Source organism: Dendrobium catenatum, unplaced genomic scaffold (assembly GCF_001605985.2).
Source record: "Dendrobium catenatum unplaced genomic scaffold, ASM160598v2 fragScaff_scaffold_913, whole genome shotgun sequence".
Taxonomy (NCBI): Eukaryota; Viridiplantae; Streptophyta; class Magnoliopsida; order Asparagales; family Orchidaceae; genus Dendrobium; species Dendrobium catenatum.
In genome coordinates, this window is record NW_021319375.1 from 1,488,890 (window position 1) to 1,508,428 (window position 19,539).

At 33.0% G+C, this 19,539-nt stretch overlaps 1 protein-coding gene across 1 annotated transcript; it reads left to right on the forward strand.

Moving 5' to 3' along the window:
* The first annotated feature begins 9,781 nt into the window (after nucleotides 1-9,781).
* Nucleotides 9,782-17,304, forward strand: LOC110109394 (probable LRR receptor-like serine/threonine-protein kinase At1g56130). Its single transcript, XM_028697342.1, has 4 exons — nucleotides 9,782-9,941; nucleotides 16,163-16,340; nucleotides 16,906-16,977; nucleotides 17,229-17,304. The coding sequence occupies exons 1-4, from the start codon at nucleotides 9,788-9,790 to the stop codon at nucleotides 17,302-17,304; spliced, it is 480 nt and encodes a 159-aa protein (XP_028553175.1). The 5' UTR covers nucleotides 9,782-9,787.
* Nucleotides 17,305-19,539: the final 2,235 nt, after the last annotated feature.

Sequence of the window (19,539 nt, forward strand, 5' to 3'; positions counted from 1 at the left end):
TCTTTATTTTAATCGAATGAACATTAATCTTATTATTGAAATTATAGTTCAATCTCTTTCAAGATTAACTATTAAGGATTCTCATATTACTTCTATCATTTCAACCTTCCTTATCCCTTTTTGTTGATTGCCAAAAGAGGGAGAAGTATTATTTGTGTTTGATTGTTTAGTGTGTTAATGTTATTTGTGTTTAGTGTGTTAATGTTATTTGTGTTTGTTATTTAGGGGTTGTTTAGGGTTTTTGCTTTTTGCTTTTGTGTTTTGTCATTTATGAAAAATTTTTAAAAAAAATGATTTATTCTTATAGGAATTCTCTGATAATCACATGTTTATTCATTTAGGTGGTGCTAAGGAGAAATGTAGGGTATTCATTTTTACTCAAATAATAATTATTTTGCCATCATAAAAAATGGGGAGATTGTTGAGATAATTGCTACTCAATTCTTGCCTGTTTGATATTCTTGCAACTTGTATGTTTTTTATGTTCCTAAATATTATTACTTTGATTATTATTTCTCCTAACATATTTTGGAAGAATTGTTTTGCTCTTATGTGTACTAATATTTTAGGAAAATCATACTCTTGATTATTAAAGACTTCAAATCAATATCAATTTAGAGTTTATTATAATTAAAGTCTGTATTTTTCATTTTATTCAATCTGAGAGAGTGTGATTGTAATTGAGTAACAGAGCATACACACACCAGGAGAGAATTTAAAATCTAAATTTTTTAACTAATCATATTGTACAAATGAATATAGTATGAGACAATTTGTTCAGATATTTTCCCGACGAGCAGTTAAACAAACAGTAACGAAAAAAATTTTCTAAGTATAAATTATACTATATGATCACCATTCATACATACCTTCCAAAGTATGAAATGGATGAGTCCTATTTTGTTCAAAAAGATGTTTTCTAAGTATGGATTATACTGTACGATCACAATTTGTATATGCCTCCAGAATATGAAATTGTGAGGTCCCTTTTCATTCCGACGTTTAGTCTTGATGAATGTGAAAATTTTCTAACTATTCATACCAGACGAGCTGGATTCATACTGAATGATGATCTTGTATGAACTTATTTGTTCATACGCAACAATTTTTGAACTGTTCGTACGTATGAACTCTGATCATACTATACGATCGTGTATGCTTAAAATTGAAAACTTTAATTTTTAGATGTTTTTTTGTGTCTTTAGTATAAAAGGTCAACTAAAACAGACTTGAAAAAGTCTTTTCTTCATGATTTTGCAAGGGAAATTGAAAGAGAGAGTGTGGGAGAGTGTTTGAGAGAGATTTCTTGCAAGTGGAGTGTGAAGGATTCACAAGGTTACTCAAAGGAAAGGATCTCTTTGTGATTTTAGTGTTTACTCTTCCTTTCTTCTTTTTAGTTGCTCATAAGAAGATCTTTGGAGAAGATCTGGTACTCTGCCGATACTTGGAGAGTGTGAAAGGATGAAGGTACTCTGCTTACACTTGGAGGGTGTGAAAGATCGATGGTTCTCTACCAACACTTGGAGGGTGTGAAAGGACGAAGGTTATCTGCCTACATTTGGAGGGTGTAAAAGGATGAAGGTACTCTACCTACACTTGAAGGGTATGAAAGGATGATGACTCTCTGCTTACACTTGGAGGATGTGAAAGGACGAACGTTTTCTTCCTACACTTGGAGGGTGTAAAAGGATAACGGTTCTCTGCCGACACTTGGTGAGTTTGAAAGAACGACGGTTCTCTGCCGCATCGAGGATTGGTGGAGGAGAGGTTTTTATAAAGGCTTCTCTATCTTTCTATGGGGGGAAAAGGACAGTCACTTTGGAAATAATACAATACATGGAGTGGATGTAGGTCGTGTTTGATCGAAACACTTTAAATATTTATGTCTTTTTAATTTTTGAATTTATTTACTGCAAGTTATTTATTGTGATTGAAAAGTTTTATTTTAAAACTTAATTAACTTACTACAAATCTTAAATCTATTTTTTATTTAAAAATCCAAGAGAATTTTTTAAATTACCAATTCACCCCCCCCCCCACTCTTGGTTAGCCTTGGGCCAATAGCTTATGTTTAACAACCTATACGAAATCAACAATTCTTTTGGATCAGATTGAAAGCTAGCACACAAACAAACATTAAACATTATATCTGGTTTGCTAGCATTGAAATAAAGCAATGATCAAATTATTCCTCTAAATTTTTTTTTATCAACAAATTTTTCCTTTGGGTCCTTATCCAACAAAACTGAGGAACTCATTGGTGTACTTACTAGTTTAGCATTGTCCATTTCATACTTGTTGACAATGTACTTAACATACTTTCACTAACTAAAAAATATTCCCTCATCAATTTACTAAATACTAAAATCAAGAAAATAACTTAAATCTCTCATTAAGCTCATCTCAAATTCACTACTCACTATTTTAGAAAAATCATCATAAAGATTTTTATTTGTAGATCAAAAAATGATATCATCAACATAAATTTGAATAATGAGTATATCATCTCCTAATTTCTTTAAAAAGAGAGTGGTGTCTACACTTCATTTTATAAAAGATCTCTCTAATAGAAAATTGTTTTACCTCTCATACCAAGCCCTAGGTGTCTATTTCAATCCATACAATATCTTTTTTAATTTATGCACATGATTAGGAAGGAAGGGAACCTAGTGCAGCGCCTACGATGGGACGGGCGAGCTTAGTACACGCTCTCATAGCGTGGTGGGGACTCTTATAAGTTCCCTTAAGCGTTCATGTAGCATAGCGGAGCGAGGGAAAGAACTATGCTTTCAAATTGGTACATTCGATGATCTATACACGCCTTTCTTGGCGTGGTGGGAATGAAGACTACAGCCACGGTGTCATCTAACATAGACCGTACACATCTTTCTTGCCTTGGCGGGCAGGTTTAGACTTCTATTGTTTCCCCAAAATGGGAGAGACGCCGAGAGGTTGCCGAAATTTATGATGAAGAGGGGATTAAAACTTGAACTAAACAAGGACTCAACTTTGATTTGAACTTGAACTATAGGGGACCTGAACAAAACTTGAACAAAAACAAAAAAAACGAACCCAAACTAAATACATAATTTGAACTGAACTCAAATGAATTAACTTTGAATTTGAGTATAATGCTAACAAATTTAAACAACCAAACTTGAATATAAGGGATTCGAATCGAATGTGACTTGAACCATTTAAACAATCAACTAAACTTGTGCTGCAAGGAATTAGACACAAATGACTTTAGGCTTGACTTAGATTTGAGATGTAATAAAATGAATGATCAATAAAGTAATTGATTTAAATAATGGAACCAAGTTGTTAATGAAGGTTAATACTTCGGTTGGAATGAAAATAAATGATGTATCAAATTCATCATACATATTGAATCATCTTTGAGGACAAAGAGCTTGCAAGTAGATTTTGTTTGCAAGCAATGAGGAGATTACAATGTCATCATACATAGCTAGCAAATGCAAAGGTTTGGACAAGATATCAAGTATACCACTGATGATGGTTAACTTGTGAAGGGTATATTTGTTGAATACACATGTAGAAAGGAGCATCTAGTGAATATGACTCGCCTACAAGTATGATTCAGAAAGTTTTAAATGAGGTGTTTTATCTATAATATAAGGAAGTCTATAGTGTAAGGGACCACAAGGATACATACAATGGGTATGTTGATTCATTAGAAAGACTTTTAACGAATATGTTGATTCATTAAGAAGATGGTGCAAACGACATAAAACCTATGGTACAAACGTCAAATTATCTCGTGAGGTAGCTGAAGGAATTTGAAAGCATTGAGGAAACGAGTCATTAGTGAATGTGATGACTCCTTGTCCTTAATGTCAAAGTACAAGTAAATGTACCCGGTTGTCACAATCAACTATCGTTCGATTGCAAGAAAATACACTGAACGTCCATAAATTATATCGATCAATATGCAATGAACACTCCGCATCATTGATAGTAACTTAACTTCAAGCAAGTATAACAATTCCTTACAAATTGAAGGGGTTAATATGCGATGAACATTTAACAATCAATGCTAGAAGATGACATATTAAATATGCCATAAGAATATAACTAAACTCAAGCATAAACCATAAACTAAAACATTCATGACTTAAGCCCCAAATTATTCATATATAGTCAATTTTGTTCGGGAGTATCACATTTCTCCAATTTTGTTATGTTTTATTTTTTATTAATATATATTATTATTATTACATAAATTTTATTTTATTATATAAAAAGAAGAAAAAATTAGAAATAGGACGAATGAGGTCAGGGGTGGATCTACCTAAAGCCCCCTAAAAACAAAATTATTATATGATATTTTAGGAAATTATCCCATGTAATTTATTTTTTAGTCTTTATTACAAGGATTTTTAGGCAATTGCCACTCCTAAAAGTTTTAAAATATTATGGTATTTAAGCAATTCCCTATAGCATAATTAAACACATTGTGTAGATGTGTTATTATAAGGGAACGATAAACCAAATACAAAAAGAAATAGTAAAGAGAATTCAAAAATATACTAACAACCAAAATTTATTCTGAGGGTGCTGCTACCCTCAGAAACCCCAGCAAGAGCAGACAAGTTTCATACATTCTATAAATTTGCTGTGACATATAATTTTCTTGTTAGATTTGTTACTTGGAGAACAAACATTGAAGAGTACAATTGTAAGCATCAACAAAATTATCCATATTTGACTAATGTTGGCTTGATTAGTACCAAAAGGTTAATTTCCATACCATTTTTAAAGTTGTTCAATGTAATTTAATATTAAGCTATGCAACGGATATAAGATGTCTAAGAGTGGGAGAGGTTGGGCTTTAGCCTGGCTTTGGTAATTATGGGTGATATTATATTCTACCGTTATTTGATTATATTTTAAAATAAATCTCATTAAAACATTAGAGTTATAAAAGCTCAACAATCAAAATCACAGTGAAATTCAAAACGATGTTAATAGGTCATAACAATCAATCTGATGATTTTTGGAATTCCGCTAGTTTTTCGGCACCCTAATTTTGCCCTATAAATATTTCTCTTTATGAGCCTAAATTTCATGCAGTACAGCTGAACGTTGGCCTACACTTCAATAGAAAATTCTGGAATAAGATAAGTTAAAAACTCATTCTACAAAGTGAACAATAATTTTTCTTGAATAAGAGCATAACACACTTGATAACCCATCAGAAATCTCCCTTTAATTTTCACTTCCATCTCATAGAACCCACAGAATATTTCAAAAAGAAACAATCTTGCTTGACCAAAACCCATCATGCAAGACAATCCAAAAAAGAAAAATAGGTACCACAACAGAGAAAGAAAATACTAGAAATAATACTTACACAAGAAAATGAAAATAATGAAAAGTATGTGCCTTCCTTCTAAAAGGGGAGAGGCATAATATTATTAAAACTAAATTTCAATTGTCAGAACTAATTTATTTGGGAGTTCTAGAAAAACATTAAATTTCATAAGCTCAATTAGTTGTTCTGGGAGTTGGCATACCTCTAAAATAAATTTCGGTTGAAACCGAATCAGTACAGATCCTTTGAAGTCGAGGTTGTTGAGCTCCATAAAAGAAATACAAATCATGAAAGATCTAAAGGAAGAAAAAAAACATGTGACAATAGTTTTAGCAATTATATATTATGGAGAAAGGTAATAGAATCAACCCTTATCTTTATCTTACGGAGAAGTGAACCGTTTATTAAAAGGTTTGGATGCTTGAGTACATTTTCGAAAGAGTGAAAAAACATAAAAGAAGTTTAGGAGACCGAAATAATTGGAGAAATGAACCTGATTGAAGAAATGTTTTAGAAGTTCAAAACACTGAAATAATTGGAGAAAGAAACATGCGAGTAGCCTAAATCCCTGTAAGAAGAAATGTTAAAGAAGTTTAGGAGACCGAAACATTTGGAGAGAGAAACCTACAGGACAACACGAGTGAGCGGAAGAAGTTAGGGCAAGCCGAAGAGTCAAGATGGAAGATGAAGAAAATTGCGAATCCTATAAGAAATAGGCGATATTAGGTAACTGACACTTAAACGAAACATTAATAGGTTAAATGAAATTCAACGGAGGGAAACACAAGCGGGTCCTTGAGAGGAATAAAAATTAATTTAGTATGTGGTGCATGTAACGAACATTAATTTTCATAATTATTATATATTTTTAAATTTATTAAATATCTATAATACAATGAAGAGACAAGATAATTTTAGAATAAATAAAATGAATGGCCAAGATTTGTTGTGGATGAAAATTTAAGCGGCATTTAAATTTGTTTGTAAGGTAATAGTTTTGAAATTTAGTTGACTCCTATAGCTGAAGAAATATTTGTATATCAAACTAGTGTTTTAAAATATTAAGGTTTTGTTTGGGATGACTTTTTTATTGCTTCTTAAAGTAGCTTTTTATTACAAAAATTTTAATTTTTATATTAGAAAGCTACTTTAATAAGCAGTAAGAAAGTCGTCCCAAACGAAACCTATGATTTCATTTAAGATAGCTTTCTTAATGTTTTCTAAAACAACTTTTTAATAAAAAAAAATCTTGAATTAGAAATTTGTGTGTTAAAAAGCCGGCTTAGAAAACAGTAAGAAAATTGTCCCAAATGAAATCTAAGATTTCCTTCTTTTAGTCATTGTTTTATAATTATTTTTAAGAAAATTGTCTCAACCAAAATCTATGTTGTTTTAACTTTGAAAATATGTGATATAATTATAAAATCTCTATATTTTAATCTTTTAATAAGATATTAATAATTTTAATATTTAAAAAAATAAGCAAGTACAATAATTAGTTTACTCTATTTTAATAAACAAGAATTAATGATAATTAACATTGGCCTTGAACATGAAATAAACAAAAAAAAAAAGTAAATGAGGATCATTCATTTTGAGTCAAAAGGTGTTCTATTTAAATAATAAAGTAAGAAATAGCTCAAATTAATTAATTTCATTGAATTTTGGCAACACTTTTTTCTTAAGCAGCGAGATGGTGGATTTAACAAAGTAACCTTCATTTTTTTTTCTTAACGCACATTTACAAATTTATATTTCGAATGGCTCTTTCATTGATTTTCATTAATTTGTTATTTTTGTTGTCACATTCAATGTAGTGATATTGTGGAAAATGTGGATGGTAGATAAGACATCTTCCAACAATCATTAATTTAGTGACAGAGACAAACCCATGTAGAGCTTACGGGTGGTAATTGTCTATCTAGTCTTGTGTGAACACATTTTTAGTGCCGCATTCAGACGGATAGTATCGTTCGGATATATGAGTGAACACATTTTGTACATATTTATACATAATGTATGTCAAATCAGTACACACACTCTATATACACATTGTGTGAACATTCACAGTCCGGACAGTTCTTCCCGTCCGGATGCCTCACATAAAATTTCTTCTAAAAAAGAGGCTTATTATGCCTCTACTTGAAGGAATTATATTTGATTTGCAAGTGAGATGCCAAAACTTTTTTTTTTTTTAATTAAAATAAAGGTAAGGATTACAGTGACCAGATACAATAACAAAGGAAATAAACAGTCAAAAGATCTAAGACGTCAAAATAAGTAAAGGGGGGACTCAAGATGAAGGCCCCCAGCACCAGCCTAGTAGCAAAGCACGGACCATCCATAGTTAGAAGTAATCAAACGCCTACCAACCAATGTCGAGGTACCCAGGTTGCCAACCAGCTTAGCCACAGAGGGGAAGCAGGAGCCTCCTCATCATTGTCCATTCCACCATAAAAAACCACTACAATAATGTTAGGAGCCAAATTTGAAGCCAAAACAAAGCCACCCAACGCGCTCCAAAATGCAGCAACCAGAAACCCATTTAATAAATGGGTAAAAAAGGTGGACTCAAATCATACTAGATATCTCATTTTAATTATTAAAATCACCCTAAATATATATTATTAAGCTAGCCTGTTTACTAAACAAATCAAAATGTGTGACCTAAATTCGAACCATTTATTAAATGAGTATTTTTTTTTCTTAACGCACATTTACAAATTTATATTTCGAATGTCTCTTTCATTAATTTTCATTAATTTGTTATTTTTGTTGTCACATTCAATTGAGAGATATTGTGGAAAATGTGGATGGTAGATATGACATCTTCCAACAATCATTAATTTGGTGACAGAGACAAACCTAGTAGAGCTTCCGGGTGGTAATTGTCTATCTTGTGTGATTACATATGTTCTTATCTTGATTTACACATTTTTTGTGCGGTATCTGAACGGAAAGAATCGTTTAGATATGTGAGTGAACATATTTTGTACATATTTATACATAATGTATATGTCAAATCAGTGTAGACACTATGTACGCACGGTGTGAACATTCAAAGTCTGAAAAATTCTTCCCGTCCGGATACCTCGCATAAAAATTATTTCTAAAAAAGAGGCTGATTCCGCCTCTACTTGAAGGAATTATATTTGATTTGCAAGTGAGATGTCAAAACTGGTTAGCGAGTTAGGTTCGCTTCCAATATAAAATTAATCCGCTTTAAATCCGATCAATCTAAACTCTCTTATTTAATAAATGGATCAAAAAGACGGACTTAGATCATACTAGATATCTCATTTTAATTAAATCTATATATTTTTATTAACCTAATCTGTTTACGAAACAAATCAAAATGTGTGATCTAAATTCGAACCATTTGTTAAATGAGTTAACTAGAATTCAAATTTTTTAAATCGGATCGGCATTGAATTGACGAGTCAAGTCATTTTCAAAATAGACTTCATGTGCAAAGTCATTTGAGCATGGAGATGGACGCTTTCTAAATAAAAAATAAAAAAAACACTCAAAAAGAGAAGAAAAACGCACTGCTAGTTTTGGCATTTTCTATAAAAAAAAAAAAGAACTGTCAGTGCTCATACTGCTAAAAAATTTATTTACGCACACTTCTCAAAATTTTGCCAAACTAATAATTTCATATTAATGATTTCGCCCATTTTGAATCCCTAATATATATAATATAGAAAAGTCAAAGTCATGTTCCCCAAACTTCTGCTAGCTTTCCTCATGGAAGGTCCTATAGATGACTTAAACTTGGTCTTCTCTATACTTCTCAGAGCAGAGCATATATGATACATTTCCTTATATCCTTCAGCAAAATTAGATCAAATATTCTCTCTCTTTATTCCTCTTCAGAAAGAAATAGAAATGGCTTCATCAAAATTTTTAATCTCTCAGCTTCGTCATCTAATCTCAGGCCGCTGCTGCTTCTTCTTCTGCTTCCTTCTGTGCTTCTTCTTCCTCTTCTGCGAGAGATGCAGATCTGAATCTTCTGTTGCAGCAAAGACTGATCCTATTGAAGGTACGCCGTCGCTTTAACTATCTATCTTCTATTTTTCTCTTTGTTAATTTTCACAAAGCTTCAGTTCCAACATAAAAGCAAAGGATAAACAGGTGATTAAAAAGAATAAATTATTAATTATCAGAAGATTTCTGTAAATTAAGGTTGCCTTTCTGCTTGCAAAAATTAGCTGTGATGCAGTTGCGGGAATTATATGGTTTCTGAAAATTATTGTGAGTTTTGCTTCTTCTTCTTCTTCTTCTTCTTCTTCTTCTTTTTAATTCGGATAGTAATATTTTTATATATAATTATCACTTAGGTAAAATGTTCATTCCCCTCATAAAAAATTTTTAAAATATAACATAAAATTGTAATAAAATAGAATTATGATAATATTCTGTCTCTTTCTTCCTCTTCAGAAAGAAATAGAAATGGCTTCATCAAAATTTTTAATCTCTCAGCTTCGTCATCTAATCTCAGGCCGCTGCTGCTTCTTCTTCTGCTTCCTTCTGTGCTTCTTCTTCCTCTTCTGCGAGAGATGCAGATCTGAATCTTCTGTTGCAGCAAAGACTGATCCTATTGAAGGTACGCCGTCGCTTTAACTATCTATCTTCTATTTTTCTCTTTGTTAATTTTCACAAAGCTTCAGTTCCAACATAAAAGCAAAGGATAAACAGGTGATTAAAAAGAATAAATTATTAATTATCAGAAGATTTCTGTAAATTAAGGTTGCCTTTCTGCTTGCAAAAATTAGCTGTGATGCAGTTGCGGGAACAATATGGTTTCTAAAAATTATTGTGAGTTTTGCTTCTTCTTCTTCTTCTTCTTTTAATTCGGATAGTAATATTTTTATAATTATCACTTAGGTAAAATGTTCATTCCCCTCATAAAAATTTTTAAAATATAACATAAAATTGTAATAAAATAGAATTATGATACTGATTTGTAAAATAAAAATTTTAAAAAATGTTTCAATTCTCAAATATATACTTTAAGAGGTTGTTTGGTCGACTGATGGTGGCAAAGATGATGAATTTGAAATAAACTAAATCCACAATATTCAAAATATACAAAAAATTTGTATTAGACTGTGTATTTTATATACATAAATTTTATAATCTTTTTAGTTTACTTCAAACTAAATATTAATATTCTCAAAACCCTTTTATTTGAAAATTTTTATAGTTATATTTTTTGAAACCAAATAGCTCAGTGAGAACTAGCTTTTCATGTCATACCTATATGCAAATATTGCTCTTAATTAAGTTTGAAGATTAAGAATCTTCAATGATTATTAGTTGTAGAGAGCCTAGTTAATTAGGATTAGATGAATGAAGTTGAGAATGCTATTATTTATGATTTATAATTGATGGAACCCAAAAAAATACAAAATAAAAATTCGTAAAATTTGAGTTGCATGGCCATTTTAGCATGCTTTTTTAATAAAATAAATAAGGAGGATTTACATTCATATCACAAATTTTTTATTTATTTACAGATAAAATATTTAGACCATTATATTTAATTATAAAATTTAAATTTTTAAATCGCATCAATAATTATTAATAAGTTAAAATGAATACTGATATATATACATGTTGGGTCCAGGAGTATTCGCGACGGTAGAGAAATATAAGATTTAACGTCTTAGCGTTGTACGAAAATCTGGCACGCAATCAGATAAAGAGAGAGGGTCTAACATTTATGAGACACCAAGATTTTTATGTGGAAAACCCCTGAAAGGGGGAAAAACCCACGGGGTCTAGCCTAGTTTGAATGAATCCACTAGTATTGTAGTTGATTACAAATGAGATCCTTCCTTGGTGGAAGGTCTTAGCTTGATGTACATCTTATAGAGTACATTACATGATGTTAATACAAAGAGTCATTGTTAACATGTTTGTTTGGTCGGAAAGATCATAGTCGGAGGGCGATGGAGGTCGGAAGACTTGTAGTCGGTGGGCGACGTATGTCAGGAGGATCGTAGTAGGTTGGCAACGGAGGTCGGAAGGACTGTAGTCGGCGGGCGACGTAAGTCAGGAAGACTGTAGTCTGCGGGCGACAGAGGTCGGAAAGACTGTATTTGCTGACGATGTAAGTCAAGAGGACCGTAGTCGGTGGGCAACAGAGGTCGGAAAGACTGTAGTCGGCGGGTGACATAAGTCAGGAGGACCGTAGTCGACGGGTGAAGGATGTCGAAAAGATTGTAGTCGGCGGGTGACGTAAGTAAGGAGGACTGTAGTCGGCTGGCGACGGAGGTCAGAAGAACTGTTGTCTGACGACGAAGATCAGAAGGACGACGTCAGGTGGAAGTCCAATAAAGGAAAGAAATCCATCTTTCAATAGACATCCAGCGAAGTCCGATAAACGGAAGAAGCCCGGCATCGGGTAGAAACTTGGCGAAGAGTGAAGGTTTGACATCGGGTAGAAGTCCGGCGTCTGTTGGTGGCAGAGGAGAACTCCGATTTCACTTGGGCGGAGTTTCGGCGTCATGAGGGAACTCTGTTGTAAATTAAGAAGAATTTCAGCATCACGTGGAAGTTGGGTAGAATTCCTGCATTCTCCCGAATATCACGCAGAATCCCGACGTGTTCGGGTGGTAGGACGAACTCTGGCTGTGGTCGAGGATGAGAGGATTCTCCTTTTCCCTTTTCTCCTCTTCTTCTCTTCTTCTTATCTCTCTTCACTTGAGTCCCTCTTGTGAAGAATGAGGGCTCTATTTATAGTTTTTTGGAGTGGCATGGCTTGTAAATATGTGTGAGATCATGGGCGAACAGGGAGTGGTTGAATGGACGGCTGATATTGAATCCTTTGATCATACACCGTTCGTCAGCCATTTGAAGGCCTTAGTGATGTTGGAATCTGGCGATCTTAGGCTCGTTGGATTCGTCTCGTCGAGCCGTTCGATTCGACTATAAGCTCGCCAAAATCGGAGACCGTTTGGTAACTCAAATTGTGGTTAGAACCTTCCAACAGCGCTTTAGGTCCTTGATTTGGACTCATTTGGGCTCGGATTGAGTCAAATTTGGTGTCGTTGCGTGAGTCAAATTTGGTGTCGTTGCGTTCGTATTTCCGAGACGCTCAGTTTGACTGTAAGTTTGTTGAAATCGGAGTTCAGATGCTCCCGAATTAAATTTTTGAAGTTTCCACCTTGATTTTTGCCTCGAGATTCGTGCCCGATCAAGATAATTTTTGCATGACGTATCAATACATATTTTTATTATTATTATTTCGATGCTAAAAAGTTATATAAATAAATAAATAAAATTAAATATTAGATGTATAAATCATAAAAATATTAGATATATAAATGATAAAATTTTTAAGGTATGTATGTAAATCTAAAAAATATTGTTCACAGGGGGCAAAATGCATGACTGTCTGCCTTTGACTTGAATGTTTGCTTTAAACTTTAGCTGACTGTTCATGTTATTGTGAACCAGATCAGACCGTGGTTCAAATCACAATACTTTTATTTAGGATAAATTTTCAAGTCGGATGAATTTTAAAGCTGTTGACTTATTTATTTTCTGCTCGCTTATTATTATTTTTCAAAAAAATTTAAATGAAAAAATATTTTTTATGATTGATATATCATAAAAAAATTATCTTGATCAGACATGAATTTTGAGGCAAATTTAAATTTAAAATTTCTGAAATTAATTTAGGAACCATCTGAACTAACTCTGATTTCAACAAACTTATAGTCGAACTGAGCATCTTCAAAGACGAATCCAACAATACCGAATTCGATCTGATTTGGACACAAATGTGTCAAAGTAAAGGGCCCGAAGCACGTTTATAGGGTTTAAAGCATAATCTAGACAAGTAAATAATTTCCAAATGTGACATGCTTATAGTGGAATCGAGAGGCTCGACGAGACAAATCCAACAATCCCAAGATTGCCGAATTTTAACAATATTAAGGCACTCAAGTGCTAAAATGTATACGATCAAAGGAATCAATATAAGTCATGCATCCAAAACACTCCCAACATGCATGCCCTTCATATTCTCCTTATTTACTAGTCATGTCACTCCCCAAAAATTATAAATAGACAATTATTCTTCTCAAAAAAGGGGAGGAAAGAAAAGGAGGAGGAAGAGACATCTGAGATATCTCTTTCCAGCAAGCTCCTCCTCGATCACCATTGGACCACCGACCGTCACCAGACTTCCTCCCAGCCACCGACCGTCACCAGACTTCTGCTCGGCCACCGACCGATGTCGGACTTCCGTACGACCACCAACTGTCACCGGACTCCTGCTCGCCACTAACTGACACCAAACTTCCACCTAACTCTCTCTATTATCGTAATTTCACCATCTTCAAATTACAGTACAGATAAAGTTTTATAAATTATTCAAATATTAGTGGAATCATTTGAATTGGGCGATGCCTTGTGATTTTTTCCATTTTCTAGGGTTTTGATGTAAAAATCTTTTGTGTTTTATCTTTTTCTTTTTTTTTTCTTTTTTTTTCTTGTGCTGAATATTCGTGCAAAGGTAAGAAGAAAAACACTCTCACTATACTATTGCGTATATTCTAGCCCACAACAATGATCAAAATAATTAAGTTATTTTTCTCTCAGCAATTTCACAATTAATTTTATAAAACTCTTCAACCATCTCAAACAAATCCTTAAATTCTATAAATGAAGGTTTTGAAGATGGTATGAAGTCCTTAGCTTAGTTATTAATCTTATTAATTCTATGTATTTAAAATTTTAAATATATATGTATTTTTTATAAATGTTAATTAAATAATAAATATAATATATTTTTTAGGGTTGTTTATAAATTTGGACAATATCTTCGACCATTTCAGGAATTTTATAGAAATTTACTTTAAAAATATAATTTAGAAGTGGTACAGCATAAAAAATTGTCTCGATTGGATGCGAATCTCGAGGCATATCCATGTTCAAAACTTCCAAAATTAAAATTGGGATAATCCAAACTCCAATTTTTTTTTTTATTTTTTTTTTAATCCAAACTCCAATTTTAGCAAACTTATAGTCAAATTGAACATCTCAAGGAGACGAACCCAACAATAGCAAAATATGTACGGTCCGAGCCCAAAATGAGTCCAAATCAAGAGTGTGAAGCGTATTTGAAAGATTCAAAGCAATAATTGAATGACCAAATCATACCGAAGTATGACATGCTTATAATCGAATCAAGCGGCTCAACAAGACGAATCAAACAAGGCCAAGATCCCTTAATTCCGACATCTTTAAGGCACATAAACACTTGAAAAAAAGCCATACAATTAGGGGAATCAATTCGTGCACTTCGAACCAGCCCTAGATCTTCTCAATATTTACATAGAGTGTCACTCATGAAAATATATAAATATACCCCCACTCTTAACATGAAAGGGGCCTTGGGATGGTGGTTTGAGAGAGATTTGAAGCTTCAAGAGCTCCAACACCACTACTGGCGAACATCCGTCGGCTGCTAACCACCACCGGACTTCCACCCGACCATCATCAAAACACTGCCCCGACAATCATCAAGCCAATGCTCGGTCACTAAACGATGCTGGAATTCTGCTCGACAATCATTGGACTAACGCTCCACCACAGACAGCCACCAAACTTCCACTCAACGCCAACCACAATAGGAATTTTTCCAACCCATTATTGAACCACCACCCGATCGCCGACCGATGCCAGACTTCCACCTTGCTGTCGACTAACCCCAAACCATCGTTGGACCACCGCCTGACAGTCGACCATTGCTGGACAGCTGCCGAACTTCCTCCTGACCACTACCGGACTTCCACCCAACCATGGCCGGACCACCGCCCGGGTGCTGGACTCTCGTCCGACCATTATCCAATCACCGCCCATTCGTCAGACTTCCACCTCAATGCCCTCAAACTTCTGCCTAGCCACCGCTAAACTTTCACCCAACTCTCCAAACAATTATAATCTCATCATCTCTAAATTAATGGACAGATCAACCATTGTATATTTGTATTTACTCAAAGTTAGTGAATTTTTTTCACTTGGGATAAGCCCGGTGGCTTTTTCCTCTTCGGATTTTTCGCATTAAAAAAAGATATATATATAATCATCTTTTTGTGTATTGGATATCCGTGCATCGCTAAGATGAAAAATTCGCTCACTCTATCATCACAATTATTTTTGCTCGCAACAAGAAGGAACTTGGGAAAAATTTGATAAAACTCATCCATTTCTCAACTAGTGTATGAAATGAAGAAATAAAGTGATGAATTTGATGCTCAAAGTGGAAAATATTCAGAATAAATGTTTCTAGATATCTCCTCTGAGATTTTTTTTTTTGTAGAGCAATACATTGTCATGGAACCCTTCTAAGACAAAGAGCAAAACGCTGTAGTGTTGTTGTTCTAGTGCCACAACACTATGAGCCTCAACTTTGTGGTTTAGCGCTACGGTGTTGCGAGATAGAGAAGTCAATGTTGAAACGTTACTAGTTGCGTCAAAAAAAAATTATAACTTTTTTAAGAGGTTTATTCATTATGAAGGGATGTAATTCATAGGACACTTTAATATCAGTGAAGATCCATACAATTTTCTTCCATTTTTTACAGTGCATTTTTTTGTGTGGTGCTGTTTTGTGATTATTTTTTTCATTTTCGATTTTTTGAATGTTAAATTCTGATGTATTTCATCTTTTCTCTCTGTTTTTTTTTTTTTAATTTCATTCTTGATTCACTTAAAAATTAAATAAAAATAGCCGAGAAATTAAGAATGCATGTAAATATATATGCATGGATGTATGCATGATGACCACTAATTATTGAATCGACGTGGCAGCACAAGCAGTGAACACGATACTCGGTCGGTGGGGAAAGACGGAATCATCGCTGTGGAATATCAGCGGCGAGCTATGTAGCGGCGTCGCCATTAACGGCACCAATACCGGCCAGCTCAATCCCAGCATTAAATGCGATTGCACCTTTCACAATGGCTCTGTCTGCCACATTACCATATTGTACCTCTCCCAAACTCTCTCTCTCTCTCTCTCTCTCTCTCTCTCTCTGAATATACTTTTCATCAATTTTATAATAAATTAATTAATCAAGCTTGTGTTTTAAAATTCAATTATATTAATAAAAACTATACAATTAATTTCAAATTTAATTTATTAATTTAAAAATCCCAACATTTAGCTCATATTGTAATTATGTAAAATTTATTTATCACTAATTTTAATTATATTTAAAATTTATTTAGAACAACTTTCTTACTATTTTATTTTTTAGATTATAGCTACAGTTCTATTTTATTATTATTTTCTCATTACTTTCAACAAATTTTTATAATACAAATCTAATTTTTAAAGCCACTGTCAAAAGATTATTTGTCAAATAATAATTTTATAATAATCTTTATATAGCCGTCCCATACAAATCTTAAGATTTTTTTTTTAGTATTAATTTTTTTTAACAACAAAAAATTAGTGATGTTAGAAAATAATGAGTTTGATATATATATTTAACATACTTTGTAAATGTTTGATTTTTTTTTTTTTTTGGAAAATTTAATTCGTTACACAGAAGGGTGCAATATCAGGATCTAGCCGGACCATTCCCTGAAGAGATTAGCAACCTCACTTATCTTACGGATCTGTAAGCTTTTTCTTCTCGTCAATTTATAGCTTAATTAAAAAAATAAGCATAGTGGTGTTCTTCTAATTTTTTGTTATGATAATTTAAAAATTATTAAATTTATTTTTGAATAAATATAATTTAAATTTTGATATATTATCTTCGTCTTAAAATAAATTTAATAATTTAAATATTTATTTTTATTCGGAATATTTATCATAAAATGTACTGTTTATTTGAAAAAGATTCATTAATTACTTTTTTTTTTGTAGGATTTTAGGGGGGAACGACTTGACCGGTCCAATTCCGGCTTTTATAGGAAACTTATCATCACTGCGGTTCCTGTAAGTGGGAAAATCATTTTATTTAAAATACAAAAAATATTTTCCAAAAAAAAAAAACAAATAGTTAGAGTATTTTATGAAGTTGAATGTGAAAATAATTTATTTATTCTGATTGTAAAATAAATTTTTAGTCATATAATTTTCTGTCAAATAAAATTATAATTACTATTTAAAAAATAAAATAAAAAAAAAATTATTCAAATAGACATAGAGTTAATATGTGCTGCATTAATTTCTTGATGGTTATTAATTTTATTATAATATTATTAATAGGGATTTGAGAAGTAATTTGATGTCTGGACCCATTCCAAGAGAGCTCGAGAAGCTAAAAAATATTATTTCTCTGTAAGAATTTTTGTTTAAACCGCACTTTTATTGATGCTGAAATTTATTAATTAGTTGCTTTATTACCTTTATATATTTTCTGTTTCTATATTAGTTGTTTACAATTATGATTTCCTTTTTGTTTATTTATTTATTTTTTTCTTGATATTGGATTATCGTGCTGAAATTTTGTTGATATGTCCAAAATCTATGAGTCTTTAAGACCGTTGTAAATTTTATTAAGTTATTTGTATAGTTATTATAGAGAAAATAAATTGGGAAATTTACATACATACCATTTTATTTTATGCTATTTACATATCTAACACCAAAACATTAATATTAAATTTACAAACATTAATATTAGGATCTAGCTGGAGCATTCCCTATATATATATATATTGATGAGAAAGCATTAAAAAAATAGTTGTCAGATAAAATTATGAGTATTGTTTGAAAAATAAACCAACAAGAAAGTTCTCCTAAACAAATCTTATAAAATATCATAAAAGGAAATAGGAAAATAAGGACCATCTGAAATAATATAAGTGTTTTTTTTGGGGGATTTTTACACACATAACACTTAAAATTATTTAAAATACATATTCAACACTCAAACTATTATATTTACTAATATACCACTTAAAATTACTCTTTCAATCAATTCTAACATTTCCCGCCTCAATGGTCTTATTTTTGTTCGTGCGAACAAGTGTCTTCCCCGTCCAAATCCGTTGCCTTCTCCATGGCGGTCATGCGCTGAATCTTTTCAGTGGCCACAAAATAAGAGAGTGCGAGATAGATATGGTTGTAGAATAATTTAACATGCTATTTTATTGGAATTGTTCTCTTCCACTTTGTATTTCTTCTCCTCCCTCTGGTTTTTCTTCTTGGCATTTTGTGCTATCTAAAGCGTGTCTGATGTCTTCCCTGGCCTACTTCTGTAGTTTAGGAAAGAGAGCAGCTTACTCTTAAGATTAGGAATGAAGACAAGATGACGACGACAAGCCAGAGCCAGCTGTTGGACCAGAGCAATGGCTATGTAAGAGGGGTTGGGATTAAAGTATATGAGCTTCTTGGCTTCGGCGTCACCGTTTGCCATCAGTAGAGGACCTTGTTGTCGTTCCCTTGTAAGAAAGGCCATGACTTGGAGCTAGAGCTGGAGCTGGGAGAAGGGTGGTGGTTGTGGCATTTGATATTGGTAGGAGAAGGTCGAGCATGGTGAGATCTATTGTGGTTTTGAAGGTAGAGATTAGGAGGATGGTTGGCATTTTAGTGGCCAGAATGGCACTATAGTGGGATAATTCTCGGATTATTTATATAAAGGGGGTGATTCCTACCGCCGCCAGCCCCCACTTATAAGTATCAGAGAATCATAGATGCAAAGCAAATGAATTAAGGCGAATCAGTAAAATAATGTACTTTCGGGATGAAAGCTGCTGCTCGAGGAAATTGATGGGTCTAGGGCTATATGACCCTTCTACTGTAACCTTGAGGCATTGTAATGATGGCTAGGAGAGTTGCTCAAAGAGCTTGTGAGTCCACCTCCCAGCCTTCTTGATAACGATACTTAAATTCTCCGGCTCCAGGCTACTGCTCGAGCTCACACTGCGAAAGGATGCCATTGAAGTGATGAGATACTTGTATTCACTATGAAAGGATGTCAATGATGGGGAATATAGTCGCTGATAGTGATTTTTGACGAGGGATTGTGACGGAGTGTTAGAATATATGAAATTGGGAGTTTTATGTGGTATATTAGTAAATATAGAAGTTTGGTTGTTGAATATATATTTACAATAGTTTGAAGTGTTATGTATGAAAAAATTCCTTTTTCTGGAGGGGCATTGGAATATCGGGACAAGCCCCACTTTCATTAAAATGAAAGAGGAATTGCAAAGGAAGCCTCAAGAGT

Coding starts and splice junctions, on each gene's coding strand:
- LOC110109394 (XM_028697342.1), top strand. CDS start 9,788: ATGGCTTCATCAAAATTTTTAATCTCTCAGCTTCGTCATCTAATCTCA. Junction 9,942..16,162: donor AAAGACTGATCCTATTGAAG/GTACGCCGTCGC, acceptor TCGACGTGGCAG/CACAAGCAGTGAACACGATA. Junction 16,341..16,905: donor GTCTGCCACATTACCATATT/GTACCTCTCCCA, acceptor TTCGTTACACAG/AAGGGTGCAATATCAGGATC.